This window comes from Leptonychotes weddellii, chromosome 15, assembly GCF_054177405.1.
Source record: "Leptonychotes weddellii isolate Sample4059 chromosome 15, ASM5417740v2, whole genome shotgun sequence".
In the NCBI taxonomy this organism is placed as follows: Eukaryota; Metazoa; Chordata; class Mammalia; order Carnivora; family Phocidae; genus Leptonychotes; species Leptonychotes weddellii.
In genome coordinates, this window is record NC_138383.1 from 49,941,054 (window position 1) to 49,958,583 (window position 17,530).

The 17,530-nt window shown below is 52.3% G+C and overlaps 1 protein-coding gene across 1 annotated transcript; it reads left to right on the top strand.

The window, feature by feature from the left end:
- Positions 1–11,713: 11,713 nt before the first annotated feature.
- On the top strand, positions 11,714–17,172 carry TM4SF5 (transmembrane 4 L six family member 5). The gene is made up of 5 exons (XM_006743150.3): positions 11,714–12,008; positions 16,076–16,156; positions 16,494–16,630; positions 16,823–17,003; positions 17,081–17,172. Exons 1-5 carry the CDS (start codon positions 11,832–11,834, stop codon positions 17,093–17,095), a joined length of 591 nt encoding a protein of 196 aa, XP_006743213.1. The 5' UTR covers positions 11,714–11,831; the 3' UTR covers positions 17,096–17,172.
- The last annotated feature ends 358 nt before the right edge of the window (positions 17,173–17,530 follow it).

Genomic DNA, 17,530 nt, shown 5'->3' on the forward strand with positions numbered 1-17,530 from the left:
CCTTACCCAGGTTATGCTACCAAACAAAGACTCGCTTTAGAAATCAACACTGATGAGTCCAGAATCCAGATTTGGTTTCAGAATCGAAGAGCTAGGCACCAGTGCCAGAAAAAATCAGAACCCGATGAGGACTTAGAATCAAGTCAAGACCAAGATCACTCTGAAGAGGAGATTCAAAGTAGAGAAGACAGACGGTGTCGTACCAGCTACACTTCTTCACAATTACACACCCTCATCGAGACATTTATGAACAACCCTTATCCTGGCATTGATACCAGAGAGCAACTTGCTAAAGAAATTGGCATTCCAGAGTCAAGAGTCCAAATTTGGTTTCAAAATCAGAGATCCAGATTCCATGTCCAGAGAAAAAGACAACCTGATGATCAAGACTCAGAACAGAGACAAGACCAGGAACAGGATCTCTGAATGAGAGAGTTCAAGGCGCCACACCCAGCGTGACCTCGAACTCATGACCCCAAGATAAAGAGTCACATCTCTACTGACTGAGCTAGCCTGGTGCCCCTGAAGCAGATATTTTAAAAAGTAAAATATCTGGTCAAATAGGGATTTCTACAAGGAGTGTGGTAATTTTAAATATGCTAAAATTTCAAACCCAGTTAATAAAGTTACATTCCATAAAAAAAAAAAAAAGAACAAAATACCTTCTTAAAATTAAAAAAAAAAAAGAAAAGGTTTAGGTAAGGATCAGATGTCTGAGTTCAAATCCAGGCTCCCCACTTCTTAGCTTAGGATCTTGGGCAAGTTACCCACCCTCTCTGTGCCTGGTTCCCCGCCTGCCAAAGGGGGACAGTAACAGGACGGTCTCGTGCGTGTAAATGCCGAGAAGGGTCTTCGGCGTAGAGAGGATTCGGTAGATGCTCTGCATTGCTATCATTATTATAGCAACGTGCCGTAGAGACCAAGCCGAGACAGCGAGCCCCCCACCTTTCAGAAGGATAGCATGCCTTCTAGCTCTGGGTCCACATGGGCCAGGGCATCCGTTGTCCCCTGGGCTTATCCCCGAGTGACGATCTCCTACCCTCCCCCAACTCTGCCCCAAACCACCCGACTCCGTCCTCCGTATGGCCTCCGCCCTCTTGCTCTCATGGAAACTTGGCTCTGCAACTCTTGGAGGAGACTGTTGTGGTCTCTCCCACATTCCACATATCCTGAGGTGAGGCAGGTGTCTTTCTTCCTCCCTGCTCTGGCTTCCAAAAAATTTCCCTTTCCTTCAAAACCCCAGGCTCTTTGAAGCACACACCAGCAGGCTGAGTGTCATCCATCACCCCACCCCCCCACCCCCCCAGCTTGCAAGCATCTTCCGGCGTCTACGCACTTGGTGGAGGCCTCAAGCATTTGGCTGATGTTCACTTCTCCACCGTGAGGCATGTCGTCATCCGTGTAGACCAAGACAGCCACTTCTGCAATCCGCCCAGCACCCCACCAGATCCCTGTCCCCTGTGCACCTCTCCCCACCCCAGCCACACACTCCAAAGGCCGAGCCCTAGGGCCCTGGTGTTATCAGGAGCCACGCTACTCCCAGCCTCCTGATTTCAAGCACCCCGCTGCTCTCCATTCTCCCAGCGCCCTCTCTGCTACCCTCAGTTCCACGAGGTCACTGTCCCCCACCCTCTGCGGGTCTTCATGTCTGGCTTCGCCTCGTGTACACCCATCCATCCCGGTGCAGACACTCCCAGTTCTCCTGGCCTCTCCCTCCATCGTGCATGCAAAACCCCAGGTGTGTCTGAACCAGGCTCCACCCGCTGTAGGGGTTTGCCCGAGTTGCTGCGCATGGCTGGAGAGAGACTCCGGGGCCGGATCTCGTGGTGAGTCTGCTGCGCTGAGTCACAGGGAGGCTCTCAGCTCTGCCCGGCCGTCCCTCTGAAGTTATCATTTCATACGGCTTCTCTCCCCAGATGGCAGCACCTCACCATCCTTGGCCAGCGATCCCAGTTCTTGTCTTTCCGGGAAAGAAACGCCCCATCTTGCTACCGGGGTTTCTCATCATGACGGTTGCCTGCAAATTCCTTTTCTTCTATTTGTGTCTCGGTCTTTGATGTTGAATTTGTGCCTCCAATGTCTTGGTCACCCTTTCTCCATTTCATGTCTCCACCACCCCAATGGAAGTGCCCTCGTCGAGATAATCTTGCCAGACCCCAGTGGTCAGTTCTCTCCGTCTCGGGAGCATTTAACAGAGCTGCCCTCCCTGAAACATGGCCTTGGCCTCCAGGACTGACGCTGTCCTGGTCTTCCTCCCACCTTGCCCGGAGACCCTGCGCTGGCCCCTCCTCCTCTTGCCCGTCTCTGAGCCTCTCTCCTCTTTTCTCGACTCCCCTCCCTCTCCCAGCCCTGCCCCACTCCTGCCTCCCCCCGCTTCCTCACTTTGATAAACGGCCCCCTCATCCCTTCACCAGGTCCAAATCTTGGGGTCAGCTCCCTCTTCACCTCTTCAGCTCGGACCACTCCACCTCTCTGCCGTGCCTTCCACGGGCCATGCTGGTCTCCGCAGGGCCTTTGCACATGCTGCTGTCTGCACTGCAACACTCTGCTTCCCCAACCCCCCTTCTTTCCCGGCCGCCGCCGCTGCAGAGAGGCCTTCCCTGGCCTCCCTAGTGGAAGTCGTCCTCAACGGCTGTTACTCTAGCTCCTAAACTCATTCTATTTTTCTTCACAACTCATCGCTACCTGGATTTGTGCGTTTATCGGCTGACGCGCTCACTGCTTACCTCTCCCAACTGAACCCCCAGCATATTCAACGATGCCTAGTGTAACGTGAGTACTCCGTACCTCTTTGTTGTGAAGGGAAAAAGGAGAGACGGGAGAAAGGGAGAAATATTACACGGGTACGTGAAAGGCCCCAGAAAGCTGTTTTGGGATAAAGCCAGCTTAACTCTTGGCCCATCCCCTCTGCGTACTGCATCAGTCCCGTCGGTGAGGCAACATGGTGATTACAAGTGTGAGAATTGGAGTCTGACAAGCCCGAGTGCAAGTCCCGGCTTGACCGCTCCCTGCTGTGTGGTCTTAGGCAAGTTACTCAGTCTCTCTGAGCCACATACACTCATTCTGCCCATATTTGCTGAGTGCCTACTTTACAACAGAAGCACCGTGCTGTGCCTATCGTGAGGATTATGTAAGACAAAGTATGACGTGTCTGTCTCTGGCACCATGCCTGACTACTCATCAGTACTCAGTCACCTGGTGTTATCAGCGCTTCAGGTTTTGCTGTGGCCCTATTCTCATTGTCTGTTTATAGTCATCTGAAGTTTACAATTTGGATTTTCCCACTGATCAAAAACTTATTTAGGACAGGGGCACCCGGCTGGCTCCGTCAGAAGAGCAAGGGACTCTTTTTTTTTTTTTTTAATATTTATTTATTTATTTATTTGAGACAGAGAGAATGAGAGAGAGCACATGAGAGGGGGGAGGGCCAGAGGGAGAAGCAGACTCCCTGTCGAGCAGGGAGCCCGATGCGGGACTCGATCCAGGGACTCCAGGATCATGACCTGAGCCGAAGGCAGTCGCTTAACCGACTGAGCCACCCAGGCGCCCAGAGCAAGGGACTCTTGATCTCAGAGTTGTGGGTTCGAGCATCGCGTTCAGTGTAGGGATGACTAAAAAAAAATAATAAACTTTAAAAAAAATTTATTTAGGACAGTTTTGGGGTTCTTCAGGGTTGGGTTTTGTTACCTAAACATTGGGAAGTTTCTGGTTTATTGCCTCGTGGTCAGAGAATGTGGCCAGTACAATTTCAGGTTTGAGGAATTTGGTATTTCTTTCAGAGCCTAATATCTGATCCATATTTGTGACTGTTTCCTGGGTATCAGAGAGGGTGTGTTCTCCATTTATGAGATACAAAGGTCAATAAATATCATCTGACTCAAGCTCCAGGATGAAGACTTCATGTTCACTGCTGTTTTTCTGGGATCTAGAAATAGGCCTGGGGCACATTATACAGGTTCAATAAATATTTGTTGAATGAGTGGCTAATTAATCAATCAACCTTATAATCACTTAGATTCTCAATACCTTTGTACCTTTGCGTATTTTTTCCTACTTCATCTGCCAAAGGCTGGTGAGTTATGTTACAGTTTCCCATACTGTTATATTTCTGACAACTTCGCAGTTTATTGCTAACTATTTGGGCTTTATATATTTTCACACAATATAACCTAGTGCCTGTAGGTTTATGGATGTTACATAACAATTGTAAATACATGCCCACACCAACATAAAATGACCCTTTAACAAAACACGATCTGTACCATACGGTTTAATTGTTACGCATTTGTTATTTCGAAGGAACAACACAACAATAAAATTTTTTTTTAATTTTTAAATGACAAATGAAAAAATAAAAATAAAAAAACCCCAACACAATAACAAAATCCAAAAGGCAGAAAAGTGCCTTTTCATGGACACCAAGAGGAAGTCCCCTCCCCTTCTTATGTCCCATCACCCTGCCCCTCCCCGAGGCCAACCCCACTAACACAGTTTTGCCAATCAGCTTCATTTGAAAACACTAATGTTTTCCATGAAGGAGTTTAAAATACTTACACGAATTGTTATGTGTTTCACATAATGAGTCACCTTATTTTATGCTTTCTGTTTTTCCTCGATGCTTTATCTTCTACGTGGATTGAGTCTGCTTTGCTTTGATCTCCTCCCGAGCTTTGGAAGGCACACACCCCATTTCATGTGTCTCTAATGTTTTCCTTTAAAATTTTAAAAGCATTTTTAGGGGCGCCTGAGTGACTCAGTCGTTAAGCATCTGCCTTCGGCTCAGGTCATGATCCCAGGGTCCTGGGATCGAGCCCCACATCGGGCTCCCTGCTCTGCGGGAAGCAAGCTTCTCCCTCTCCCACTCCCCCTGCTTGTGTTCCCTCTCTCGGTGTGTATTTCTCTATCAAATAAATAAAAATAAAATCTTTAAAAAAATAAAATTTTAAAAGCATTTTAAAAAAGATTTTACTTATTTATTTGAGAGAGAGAGAAAGCACAAGCAGGGGGAGGGGCAAAGGGAGAGGGAGAAGCAGACTCCCCGCTGAGCAGGGAGCCCAATGTGGGGCTCGATGCCAGGACCCCGGGATCACGACCTGAGTCGAAGGCAGACAGACAGACACTCAACCAACTGAGCCATCCAGGCTCCCCTGAAAAACATTTTTAACTTGTATTTCTTGGTGCGAAGTCGAGAGTAAAATAATGAACCAAGAGTCTCCTCAATTAAATCAAGAAGTTAAACACATGCCCAGATAATGTTGATGAAATTACTGATACGGGTGGCCGTCATTGCTCGAATCTGGCCCCACCCTCAGCCAGGAGATTTCTGCACCTGTTAGGGTCCAACTGTGGCCCCTGAAAGGTCCTATGTGGAAGTCCTAGCCACCAGGACCTCAGAACGGGGCCGTATCCAGAGGTCGGGTCTCCACGTTGGCCTTTGGGCCTCCAGAACAGGGAGAGTACGTTTCCACTGTTCAAGCCCCCACGTCCGGGGTACGTGGTTAGGGCAGCTCTAGTGGATGAATCATCACCCCAAATAACCCGCCAAAGGGGAACCTACGGAGGCGCCTGCGCGGCCCACCTTCCCAGCCGGGCTGCCATCTGCTGGTGATTCTTTCTGCGGCTCAGTGGTCCCCAATTTAGGAAGATGGCCCTGGGCAAGGAGTGACCCCGAAATGAATGGACAGTTGACCCTCGGACAACACGGTTTTGAACGGCGCGGGGCCGTTTATACACGGGTTTTTCCAGTTGATACAGCGCGGAGCTCTAAGTGCATTTTCCTTGTGGTTCTCTCAATCACATGTTCTCTTACTTTACTGTAAGAATACAGCATGGAATATAGAAAAGACGTGTTCATCGACTGTGTGTGTTAGCAGAAGGGCTTCTGGCCGACGGTAGGCTATCAGTGGTTAAGCCGTTGGGAGGGTCAGAAGTTGCACATGGGTTTTCGACAGCGAGCCCCCTTACCCCCATGTCACTTGTCACCTGGACTGTGACAGCCTCCCGACCCGTGGTCTCCCTGCTTGCACCTCCCCCTTACAATCCCCGCTCCAGACACCACCAAAACAGCCCCTTTAAAACAAATAGAATCGGGGCACCTGGGTGGCTCAGTCGTTGAGCGTCTGCCTTCGGCTCAGGTCATGATCCCAGGGTCCTGGGATGGAGCCCCGCATCGGGCTCCCCGCTCAACGGGAAGCCTGCTTCTCCCTCTCCTACTCCCCCTGCTTCTGTTCCCTCTCTCGCTGTGTCTCTCTCTGTCAAATAAATAAAAATAAAATCTTAAAAAAAAATAAAATAAAATAAAACAAATAGAATCATGTCACCCCGTTGCTTAGAACCCTCCAGAGTCCCCTAAACGCCTCTCAAGGCCCCACGAAACCCAGCCCCTGCCTTCCTCTCTGCCCGCACCTCCGACCCCTCGCCCCAATCCTAATCACACTAGCCTCCGGGGGCCCCAGAGCCTCTGCCCAGAGCCTGCCGGCCTCCTGAGCCACGCCAGCCTCCACGACCTCTCCTCCCGTCCTCCGGCCTCCCCTCTCCAAGCGAAAGCGACAGAGAGTCATGGTCAGGAGCTCAGACCCTGGAGCCAGGTTTCCTCGTTCGCAGCGCAGGGGTGATGGTAACCCTTCCAGTTCCTCGTGGGTGGTTACGAGAAGGATGGGAGTCAAGATGCATCGAATGCTCAGAGCCTGGCAAACAGCTTCGCCAGGACAACGATGTTAGTTCCTGTTACCATGTCCTGCAGGCCCGCTGCTAACGTCTGTAGGCCCCAGCTCACACGCCCGCACCCCAGCTCCCCATCCACTTCCGCTGACACGGAATTGTAATTCCCGCTTGCTCAGCGGCTTCAGAACTTTCAAAAACGTTCTCACGGGCCAGGAGGGGCTCGGCGGTGCAGTATTTGCGAAACGCAGGCCCCTACAGCCTCACTTCCCACAGCACTTTAACGAGGCGCCCCAGGCGGGGAGGGGGGTATGGAGTCAGGCTGGAGGAGCACTGGGCTAGGAGCGCGGGCCTCCTGCAGCCGGCTCTGTGGCTCCCATTCCCATTCCCTAAGAGAGCCGCGGCCGCCCGCCTCTCTTAGCCCCGGCCTCCGTGTCTGTCCTTCATCAGCCCGAATTCCTAGTAGATCGCCTTCCTCCCCAAGTGCAGGAGGGGCCCTGAGTCTCGCTCAAGCTCAGACACCTGCAACTGCACCACCACCTGTTACTCTGCGTCTCGCGAGGAAGAAATGCGGCCAGTTAAGCCTTAACGCGATGCTTTCTTAACGCTTAAAATGTGTATTTTATGTTAATTTCAAGCCCTTTGAAAAATCACCCTGGCGCATACCAGGGGAAGAAAGCTACACGCAAAATAACCTCCAGTTGTCCTATTTCCAACGTGTCTTCAGGCTGACTCCTGAATCGCGTCCTGATCGAGTTACCGATGTCTTCGGCGTTTGCCACCCGATCCCGTGCTCTGTGCGATCGATCATCGATCATCGACCATCAGCGGGGGGCCCTGCTGAGGCAGCATTTCCCAGGAGCCCCCACGACTGTCCCCAGTGGCGCCTCCCAAGCCGCTGCTCCTTTCCTGGTTCTGCAGGTGCTGGCCACAGGACGGACTCTCGCGCTCACCAAATCTTCGCCCCACTATTTCGTTTCTGTGCCTTTCTCAACGCCTTAGCCTTTTGTCTCCACTTGAAAACACAGTGCAAGCTTTTTGAAGACTTTGTAAGAGGGAGATGTAACCGACATAAGGCTCCATAGGTTTAACGGGGACCACGTAATGATGTGATACATGCATTTACCGTGAACTGATCCCCAACAGAAGTGTACTTGACATCCAACGCCTCACATTGATGCAATTCTTTTTTTCTTGTGATGAGCACTTTTAAGATCTACTCTCTTGGGGCGCCTGGGTGGCTCAGTTGGTTAAGCATCTGCCTTCAGCTCAGGTCATGATCCGAGGGTCCTGGGATCGGGCCCCACATCGGGCTCCCTGCTCCGCGGGAGGCCTGCTTCTCCCTCTCCCGCTTCCCCTGCTTGCGTTCCCTCTCTCGCTGTGTCTCTCTCTGTCAAATAAATAAATAAAATCTTTAAAAAAAAATCTACTCTCTTAGCTTGGAGACTTTTTTTTTTTTTTTAAACCAGACTTCGTTTCTGGAGCAGTTTAGGGCCACTAAATTGAGTGGAAAGTATGGAGTGTGTCCATTACACCCCCAGGGCCCCCCCGCCCCCTGCCACGGTCAACGCCTACCCCCAGCATGGTGTGTGTGTTACAATCAGTGAACCTACACAAACTCATCATTATCACCCAAGGCCACAGTTTATGGTGGGGTTTACTTTCGGTGTTGGACACTCTATGGGTTTTGGCAAACGCGTATCATGACCTGGCTTCACCATGAGAGCATCACACAGAATAATTTCACTGCCCCAAACGTGCACTCTGCTCTGTCCGTCCATCCCTCTCCCCTCCCCAGCCCCCCGCACCCGCGGCCCTTTTTACCGTCCCCAGAGTTTTGCCTTTTCCAATGCATCCTAGGGCTGGAATCACGTGGTACGTGGCCTTTTCAGATTGGCTTCTTTCACTTAGCATTATGCAGTTCAGTCTCATTTATGTCTTTTTGTGGACTGAAAGCTCATTGCTTTTTAGCGCTAAACAATAGCATACTGTCCTGATGGACCACAGTCTATTTATCCACTCACCTACCACGGGGCATCTTGGGTGCTTCCAAGTTTTAGCAGTCCAGAATAAAGCCGCTATAAACATTGTGTGCAGGTTTTTGTGTGGACCTAGGTTTTTGACTCATTTGGGTAAATACCTAAAATTCCGATTGTGAGATTGTATGGTGAGCATGTTTGGTTTTATAAGAAACTGCCAGATTTTCTTCCAAAGTGGCTGCACCATGTGGCATTCCCACCAGGAGGGACTGAGAGTTTCTGTCTCCCCACATCTTCATCAGCACTTAGTATTGTCAACATTTTGGATTTTGGCCATTCTTGTAGGTGTGTGGCCGTGTCCCATTGTTATTGGGGTATTTGCAGTTCCTTAATGACATGACGTGGAACTTCTTTTTATATGCTATTTGCCACCTGGACATCTTCTTTGGTGAGGTGTCTATTTGGGTCTTTTGCCCAATTTTTTAATCGGGTTGTTCTTTTTTTTATTGTTGAGTTGTTGCTTTTTTAAAGATTTTATTTATTTATTTGAGAGAGAGAGAGAGAGCACATGAGGAGGGGGAGGGAGAGGGAGAAGCAGACTCCCCACTGAGCAGGGAGCCTGACGTGGGGGCTCGATCCCAGGACCCCAAGATCATGACCCAAGCGGAAGGCAGACGCTTAACCAACTAAGCCACCCAGGCATCCCCTAAGAATGCTTTGTATGTCCTGGGTAACAGTCTTTGATTAGCTGTGTCTTTTGCAAATACTTCCTCCCAGTGTGTGGCTTGTCTTCTCATTCTCCTGACGGTGTCTCCTGCAGAGCACAAGTTTTTAATATTAATGAAGTCCAGCCTATCGATGACTTCTTTATGAATCATGCTTGAAAGTTAGTTCTACCTTTGGGCGTTTTGATTACCTGAACCAATAGATTCCCTTTTGGTTTCAGTAGAGTTGGGTTTTCTGTTATTTTGTATTTATTTCCTTAAAATGGACTCTGGGCGCAGCACACAATAAACGATGGACATCTTTACAACTGTTAATATAATTTTTAGGATTTATATGTATTTTTCTCTTTAAGAGGCTTTTCTTGGGCGCCTGGGTGGCTCAGTTGGTTAAGCGACCGCCTTCGGCTCAGGTCATGATCCTGGAGTCCCAGGATCGAGTCCCGCATCGGGCTCCCTGCGCGGCAGGGAATCTGCTTCTCCCTCTGACCCTCCCCACTCTCATGCTCTCTCTCTCTCTCATTCTCTCTGTCTCAAATAAAAAAAAAAGTGGCTTTTCTTTTTGAAACCAACATTCAGCTTCACAACTCAGTTTTACAAAAGTTATTTAGAGTTACGTCAGGAATTCCCCCACTTGGGGGATTTTTCTTTTACTACATCTCTCGGTGACTTCAAATACTTTTAAAAGGAATTAATAAAGGAGAAGAAAGAGACACAGTTGTATTTCAAACCCAAGCATTCTCAGAAATGTGATTCTACTGTCCTTCCCACACACAAAAAGCACCTTGGATATTCATACGATTGTTGGGACATAGTGCTTTGCTTGCTGTCAGAATCATAGACCCCTTTTCTCTGTTCCGGCATTTAGGGCCACAGAGAAATCTCGGGCCAGGTCAACTTTTGTTCCTTTCTAGGTGACCTTTAATGCTGCCTACATGGATCCTTTCATGATGTGGTTCTTCAAGATGAATCCAGGTTCGGCTGGCTTTTAACATCTTACTGGGACGCACTGTGCCTTTTGACTGGCGGACACAGGTGGACCCATGCCCAGAGCAGCTTGCTCCTCACGCAGACTGTGGACTGAGGCATCTCGGCCACCAGCTCTACTGGGTCATTGGAAACAGCCAGTTTCCTTACCCGGAGGGACATCTCGAGCGTGTCCCCTGCACCCCTCACTCACTCCGTCCCCGTAGCAGTCCTGCTCTCCCGTGTGGGCTTTGATTCTCTCTGCGCATTTTGAAGAATTTGTGCAATTCTCTCTTTTCTCCCCAAAATACACGCTGGCCCCTTCACAGCCCAACCTTTCTATCTTACGATGTTCTGCTCCTGCTTCCAGGAGAATTCTAGTGAACACCTTTCTGAAAATCCCGCCCAAATCCTACAGTAAGTATTTCTCCAGTGTTCTTTTCTCTCTCTCAGTCTTCAGGATGATGTGCCCCGCCCCTCTTTTTGCAGGAAATTTTCAGAATCCCTATGATTTTGAGTTTTTTTTAAGTTTATTATTATTTTTTGAGATTTTTATACATTTATTTGAGAGAGAGTGTGAGAAAGAGAGAGCATGAGCAAGGGAGGTGGGGGACAGAAGGAGAAGCAGACTCCCCACCGAGCAGGGAGCCTGACGTGGGGCTCAATCCCAGGCCCCTGGGATCATGATCTGAGCCGAAGGCAGACGCCCCAACAACTGAGCCACCCAGGTGTCCCAGGAGGAGGGCTTTTTATTTATTTTATTTTTTTTTAAAGATTTTATTTATTTATTTGACAGAGAGAGAGACAGTGAGAGAGGGAACACAAGCAGGGGGAGTGGGAGAGGGAGAAGCAGGCTCCCGCCGAGCTGGGAGCCCGATGTAGGCCTCGATCCCAGGACCCTGGGATCATGACCTGAGCCAAAGGCAGACGCTTAATGACTGAGCCACCCAGGCGCCCGAGGAGGGCTTTTTAAACAAGTACTGACAGCAGAAATGAGCGGATGATGAGGGTCCACCAGCGTCCTCTTAGTTTCCTTCCAGGAAGGCCCTTCCTCAAGGGCCCACTGGGAGCGAGGGGGCCACCGCACGCCTTCTGAGCACAGCCCAGTTTACAAAACGCTCCTCACACGGTCCCATTTCATCCGCATGACCTACCACACAAGACATGGGGTCACTCCAGCCTTCATGCCCTCGAAGCCACAGGGACTCAGGCTTGGGGCCAGGCTGAGTCACAAAGCTGGCGAGGAGCTCACGGGGTGGGGGATGCTGAGAGCTGCAGGTGCATGCAGGAAAGGAGCAAGAATACCCACCGACCTCAGGCCACTTCCTCCGTGTCAAGCTCCCCACCCCCTCCACCGTCACCTCCTTTTTGCCCAGTCTCCTGCCTCCCTCTCTTATCTCTCCCAAACCTTTGTACTTTGCTCCAGGCTTGTTTTTTTTTTTCTGGACCTGGGAACCAGGGGCTCACTTGCACGCAGGGCTCACATCCTCGTGGCTGCCTCACCATGTGCACTGGAAAGTGCTCCCGCTTCGTGGGGCTCTCCCTCATCCCCCTGTCCCTGACCTGCATCGTGGCCAACACCCTCTTGCTGGTGCCTCAGGGCAAGACCACCTGGACCAACACCGGACACCTCAGCTTGCAAGTCTGGCTCATGGCTGGCTTCCTGGGCGGGGGCCTGATGGTGAGTGGGCTGGACGCCACTGGGCAGTGGGGTCCTGAGCGCGGGCAGAGGGGAGAGGGGTGGGGCCGGGTGCCAGTGGCCTGGCGGGGGCTTGGAGCCTCCCAGCCTGCCCCAGATAGTGAGCACCTGTGAGTTCAGCACCTGAGCTGAACGTGCATGGGAAAAGAGAAGGAAGGAAGGAAGGAGCCTCTAAGCAGCTTCCCTTCTGGGTAGGGAGGGCATCCTACCTGTCCCTCCCAGCCCTTGCCCTGCAGCAGATGCTAGGGCACCGCTGGGAAGAGCTAGCTGTGGGGCGCTTATCAGGGCAAGATGATAACAGGCATGGAGTGTGGGTGTGGGGATGCTGGAGTCAGGAGCAGGGTCACAGCCCCGTCATTCTACCTGTCGCCTCCGTGTCCCCTCACTGGCGGCCCACACTTCTGGATGGCCACCCAGTGCTGCACCAACCCAGAACTCAGTTCAGCATGGTGGAGAAGGTGCCCCAGGTCTTCCCGGAGACTCGCATCTGTCACAAGTGGGGGCAGGGGAGACGTCTCTCCCGGACCTCCTCGTCCCCATCCTCCAACCCCTCCCTGTTCGGGGGAACTTCTGGAAGGTCAGGGTAGTTTAACAGCATCATGGGATGAAGACAGGAGACCTACCCAGCAGGGTTCCTCACTACTCAGATGAACCCCACCACCCATGGATGAAAGTCCCCGGATGGACGAAGGTCCCTGGGACAAGGGCTCACCTTCCTTTGCCTCTTTCTCTGGCCACAGAGACATTCCTCCCTACACACTGCCCTAGTGTCACACTGCACTCCTCTCCAGCCCGCCACGCCCACCTCCCTACAATCTAACCAGCCTGCCTGGGGGTGGGGATCCCCATGCCGGGCATGCCCCCCACCCATGCTCATTCCCAGCTGCGCTCTTCCCACCTCCAGGCCTGAGCCGCTCGCCCGCTCAGTCAGTCCCTGCTGCTCCCCGGGGACGCAGGCCGCGTCCCTGCTCTCCCTGGAGCTGGGTTCCCGCTGCGGAGAACGCAGTATCATGGAAGCAGGAATGGGCGCTCCATGGGAGCAAGGACTGCCTGTTTCGCGGGCTCCGTGTGCCAGGTAACTGCCTAGTCCAGTGCCCTGTACTTGACGGGCACTCGATTAATCCTCGGTGAGCAAAGTAAACAAATGAGCAAGATGGTTTCAGACAGGAGTAGGTACGACCAAGGAAACAAAGCAGCATGCTGGGAGTGGGCACTGTTTATAGCATTTTTTTTCCTAAACATCATCTTCTATCCCCTTTGAATTTCACTTGTAGGCAAGAGAGTATACCTTTTTTTAAAAGATTTTATTAATTTATTTGAGAGAGAGAGAGAGTGAGCACAAGCAGGGGGAGGGGCAGAGGGAGAAGCAGGCTCCCCGCTGAGCAGGGAGCCGGATGCGGGGCTCAATCCCAGGACCCTGGGATCATGACCTGAGCCGAAGGCAGATGCTTAAGGACTGAGCCACCCAGGCGCCCCAGCCCAGTGAATTTTTACAGTGGACCCACCATGTACCCAGCACTCAGACCAAGATACAGGTCATTACCAGAATCCCAGACAGGCCTCCCACACCAGGCGCTACACCCACGAGAGTCCCCACTACCCTGATTTCTAGCCCCGCAGGCTAGTTTTGCCTGTTCAGCACTTTATATAAATAGAATCATCCAGTATAACAATTTTGTGTCTGGCTTCTCTAGCTCAATATATGTTTGTGAGGTTCTTCCGTATCATTATGTAGACACATAGTCTATTATTTCTGGTGCATTCCAGTGTGTGAAGAGGCCACAATTAATTTAAACATCTTACTGTCGATGGCCTTTTAGATAGGCCGCAGCTTGGGTTTGTTACAAGTAATGCTGCTCTAAACATTCCTGTAAATGTCTTTAGGTGAAGTTCTGTTTGCGTTGCTGTTGGATGGATACTTAGGGGGTGAAACTGTTAATTCTTAAGGTGTGCAAGTATTCAGTGCTGATAGATACTGCCAAAAAGTTTTCTGAAGTTCTTATCCCAAGTTCATTCCCATCAGCAAAACAGGAGAGCTTTAGTTGCTCCATACCCTGCTGGATTTAGAAGGTCCCCCTGGTTGCTGTGTGGAGGAAGAGCTGGAGGGGAACTGGTGACGTAAGAGCAGACGGAGGTCACTGTGGTTGTCCGGGAGAGTTGATAGTGGCTGGGAATGGGCCAGGGGCCAAGGAAGCAGATGGGAGCTATAAACTCAGTGCTTCCTTCCGCGCTTACTGTGACCCTTCTCTTGACAGTAAGACAGAGGAGCTCAGACGACAAAAGGAACTTAAACACTTTAAGGAAGTAGAAATCTCAAAGAGGTAGCTGGTCATTCGAAACTGGTCAATCCCAAAGGCAATTCTAGGTGTCTTTGGATCCTGGAGCTTCCCAGTTAAGTGTCCTACCCAGAGAGGCGAAGCAAAGGGGCCGGCACTGGTTCTAGACCTGCCAGGGGGCGTGGAAGAGAGGAGAGGGAGCATGCAGCAGAACTCCGCTCAGCTCCCTATGAGGTCACGATGCGTGAGATAACAGAATCAAAACCCTCAGCCCCACCGCTAGGGAGGAATAAAATGCTGCCTGGTGCGCTCTGTACCACACTGGCCGCACAGGGAGGCAAAGATCAAGAAGCTGTGGAATTCCAGAGGTGGGCGACAGGCGAAGAACCTGGCGCCATGCGAGACATTAAGGCTAGAGCCAAAGCGAGGAGCCTCGAATGCCTTCCTGGAGCTCAGTCGTTGTTTGTTTGTTTGTTTTAAGACTTTATTTATTTATTTATTAGAGAGAGCGTGTGTGTGCACGTGAGTGGGGGGAAGGACGGGGGAGAAGGAAACGAAGAATCCCAAGCAGACTCCACGTTGATCGCGGAGCCCAACGTGGGGCTCAATCCCACGACCCTGAGATCATGACCTGAGCCGAAAACCAAGAGGCGGCCGGTCCACCGACTGAGCCACCCAGAGCGTAGTCTTGATGGGCTACTCTCTGAGGACACCCTGAAGGCTTTGGGCAGAGAAAAGCCCCCATTGAAAGCTAAGTTCACTGCGGTGGGAGCAATGGAGGATGGAGTGTTCAGCCGCATGGGAGCAAGAGATACAGACGACTGGTAGAGAAGCTGAGAAGGTGATAGGGGAGGGGACCGTGCAGACAAAAGGACAGACAGATTGGAAAACCGTTAAAGGAAAAGTCGAGAAGCCTTGAGGGCTGGCTGGGTGTAAAGGATTCCAGTTTTCTAGCGTGGGTGACCTGAAGAATATAAACACCGATGGAGACAAAAAAAGTCACAGGGAGGTGAATTTGGGGAACTTTGGCGGACCTGCGAGGTCAGTATGTGGCTGGCTGGTTTGAGCCGAGACAGTGAAATAAAAATAACCTTCAGCAGGTAGATTTGAATCTGGGGGTGAGTACTGTCCCAGAGGACAGGGATGGGCTCTGGGGGGAGGGCCACAGGAGGAAGAAGGACAAGAAGGACCAGGGTTGGACCTTGGGGGTCCTTACACTTCCCATCAGAGCATTCACTAACATCCTCCTCCCCCCTCCACCTAATCCCAGCTCACCAGACACTCCAACACCACTGACCTTTCCTGCTGCCGAGGGGACTTGTAGTTACCAAGCCAGTCTTGACCTCAGGGCGACCTGTTATTTCATTAAATCCTGAGCACAGCCCTGTGAGGTAGGTCTTGAAGACCCAGAGAGATGAATCAATTCATGGAGTGTGAAGTGAGCACAGGTGGGCCTTAACCCCAGGCCCCCTGACTCCAGCTCAGCGGGGCACCTACTAGGTGCCAAGATTTGTGGAGGCTACCATGACACTGGGCCCTGCCCTCCTGGAGGCTGCAATGTGAACACAGATAAGTAGGCAGGTAGATAATGATAAATAAAGTAGAACCCAAAGGCTCTCGGGGAGTAATGGAGACGAGGTCTTCCTATGGTCCAGAGGGCTGAGGGCATCCCAGGCAGCTCCAGGAGGAAGATGAGCACCCACGCACGATGCACGGAAGGTGTGGAGGATGGGGGGGAGGGGGGCTCGCTGTCACACCGACCCTCCTCCGCAGGTGCTGTGTCCGGGCATCGCAGCGGTTCGGGCAGGGGGCAAAGGCTGTTGCGGTGCAGGCTGCTGTGGAAATCGTTGCAGGGTAAGCCCCAAACGCGGGCAGGACTCGGGGCTGGGTCTCTGAACCGGCCTTCGCAGAGCCACACCTGAAGCCACGGTCCCCCTAGCCACGGGAGCTCCCCCGGCCCAGTCCCAGCTCCGCCTCGCCCCTCCCTCGCCCCCCAACTTCGGCCTCAGTGGGCCTGCAGAGGGCTCCATGACCCCCCACGAACCTCCGCGAGGCTCGTAGGGGCGGCTAAGGCCCAGCCCCGGGCTTTGCGGGGAGACGAATCTCTCCCGCGCCTGGAGCGGGACGAGCTAAGGTGCGCGCACGCGGGAGGAGGCGGCCCCGCTCACCTCCCCTTGCACTGCGCATCCAGATGCTGCGCTCCATCTTCTCCTCGGCCTTCGGGGTGCTGGGGGCCATCTACTGCCTCTCGGTGTCGGGAGCCGGGCTCCGAATTGGACCCAAATGCTTAATGGACAGCCGGTGGGACTACCACTTCAGAGACACCGAGTAAGGCTTCGCGCGCCCCCCTTCCCTGCCTTTCCCACCTGGATGGGGAACTCGGGGAACCGGGAACGGGGCGCGCCTTCGCGGGAGCCACCTCCACGTGGGCCAAACCCCGCTCGGCGCCTGCGCGGGGCTGGAGGGAGGGCACTCCGAGTGCCCTACCTCTCCCACGTGACCCTGCCCCCCACCCCGCAGAGGCTCTTACTTGCAGAACCGTACTCTGTGGGATTTGTGCGTGGAGCCGCCTGGCGTCGTCTCCTGGAATGTGACGCTCTTCTCGCTGCTGGTGGCCGCCTCGTGCCTGGAGATCGTGCTGTGCGGGGTGCAGCTGGTGAACGCCACCCTCGGTGTCTTCTGCGGCGATTGCAGGAAGAAGGTGGGGCGGCGAGGGCTGGAGCTGGAGCGAGAGGCTCCGTGCTCCCTGGCTGCGTCCTCACCTTCTCTTTTCCGCAGGGCACCCCTCGCTGAGGCTGCGCTGACCGGCCTGCCCGCTCCTGGACGCGCGCCTGGCCCACCCCGCCCTGGAAATAAACCTGTGAACTCTCGTGCGCGTCTCACATGGTGCCTCCAGATACAGAGGGCCTCGGGGGCGCTCCTGTTTGGGACCCCTGCAAGTGCTAGCAAGGAGTTACTGAGCTGTCGGTGTGCGCTCAAATACGGTGGTAAACAAGACAGGCAAGTTCTGTGCGCTCAAAGAATTTAAGAACCCAGGGTCTAAGATGGGTACATTTTTTTGAAAAGGCAATAGATTACTTCACTTTTTACAAAACACGCTGGTAATGGGATAGGTATTGGCTGCTGGAGGGACTTTTTAAGATAAGGTGAAGTCTGAGAAAGTGAAATTGGAGCCGAAATCTGGTGAATGGGTTAGCCATCTGGGTAGCTGGGGGGTTCCAGGCAGGG

Coding starts and splice junctions, on each gene's coding strand:
- TM4SF5 (XM_006743150.3), top strand. CDS start 11,832: ATGTGCACTGGAAAGTGCTCCCGCTTCGTGGGGCTCTCCCTCATCCCC. Junction 12,009..16,075: donor TCCTGGGCGGGGGCCTGATG/GTGAGTGGGCTG, acceptor CCTCCTCCGCAG/GTGCTGTGTCCGGGCATCGC. Junction 16,157..16,493: donor GCTGTGGAAATCGTTGCAGG/GTAAGCCCCAAA, acceptor CTGCGCATCCAG/ATGCTGCGCTCCATCTTCTC.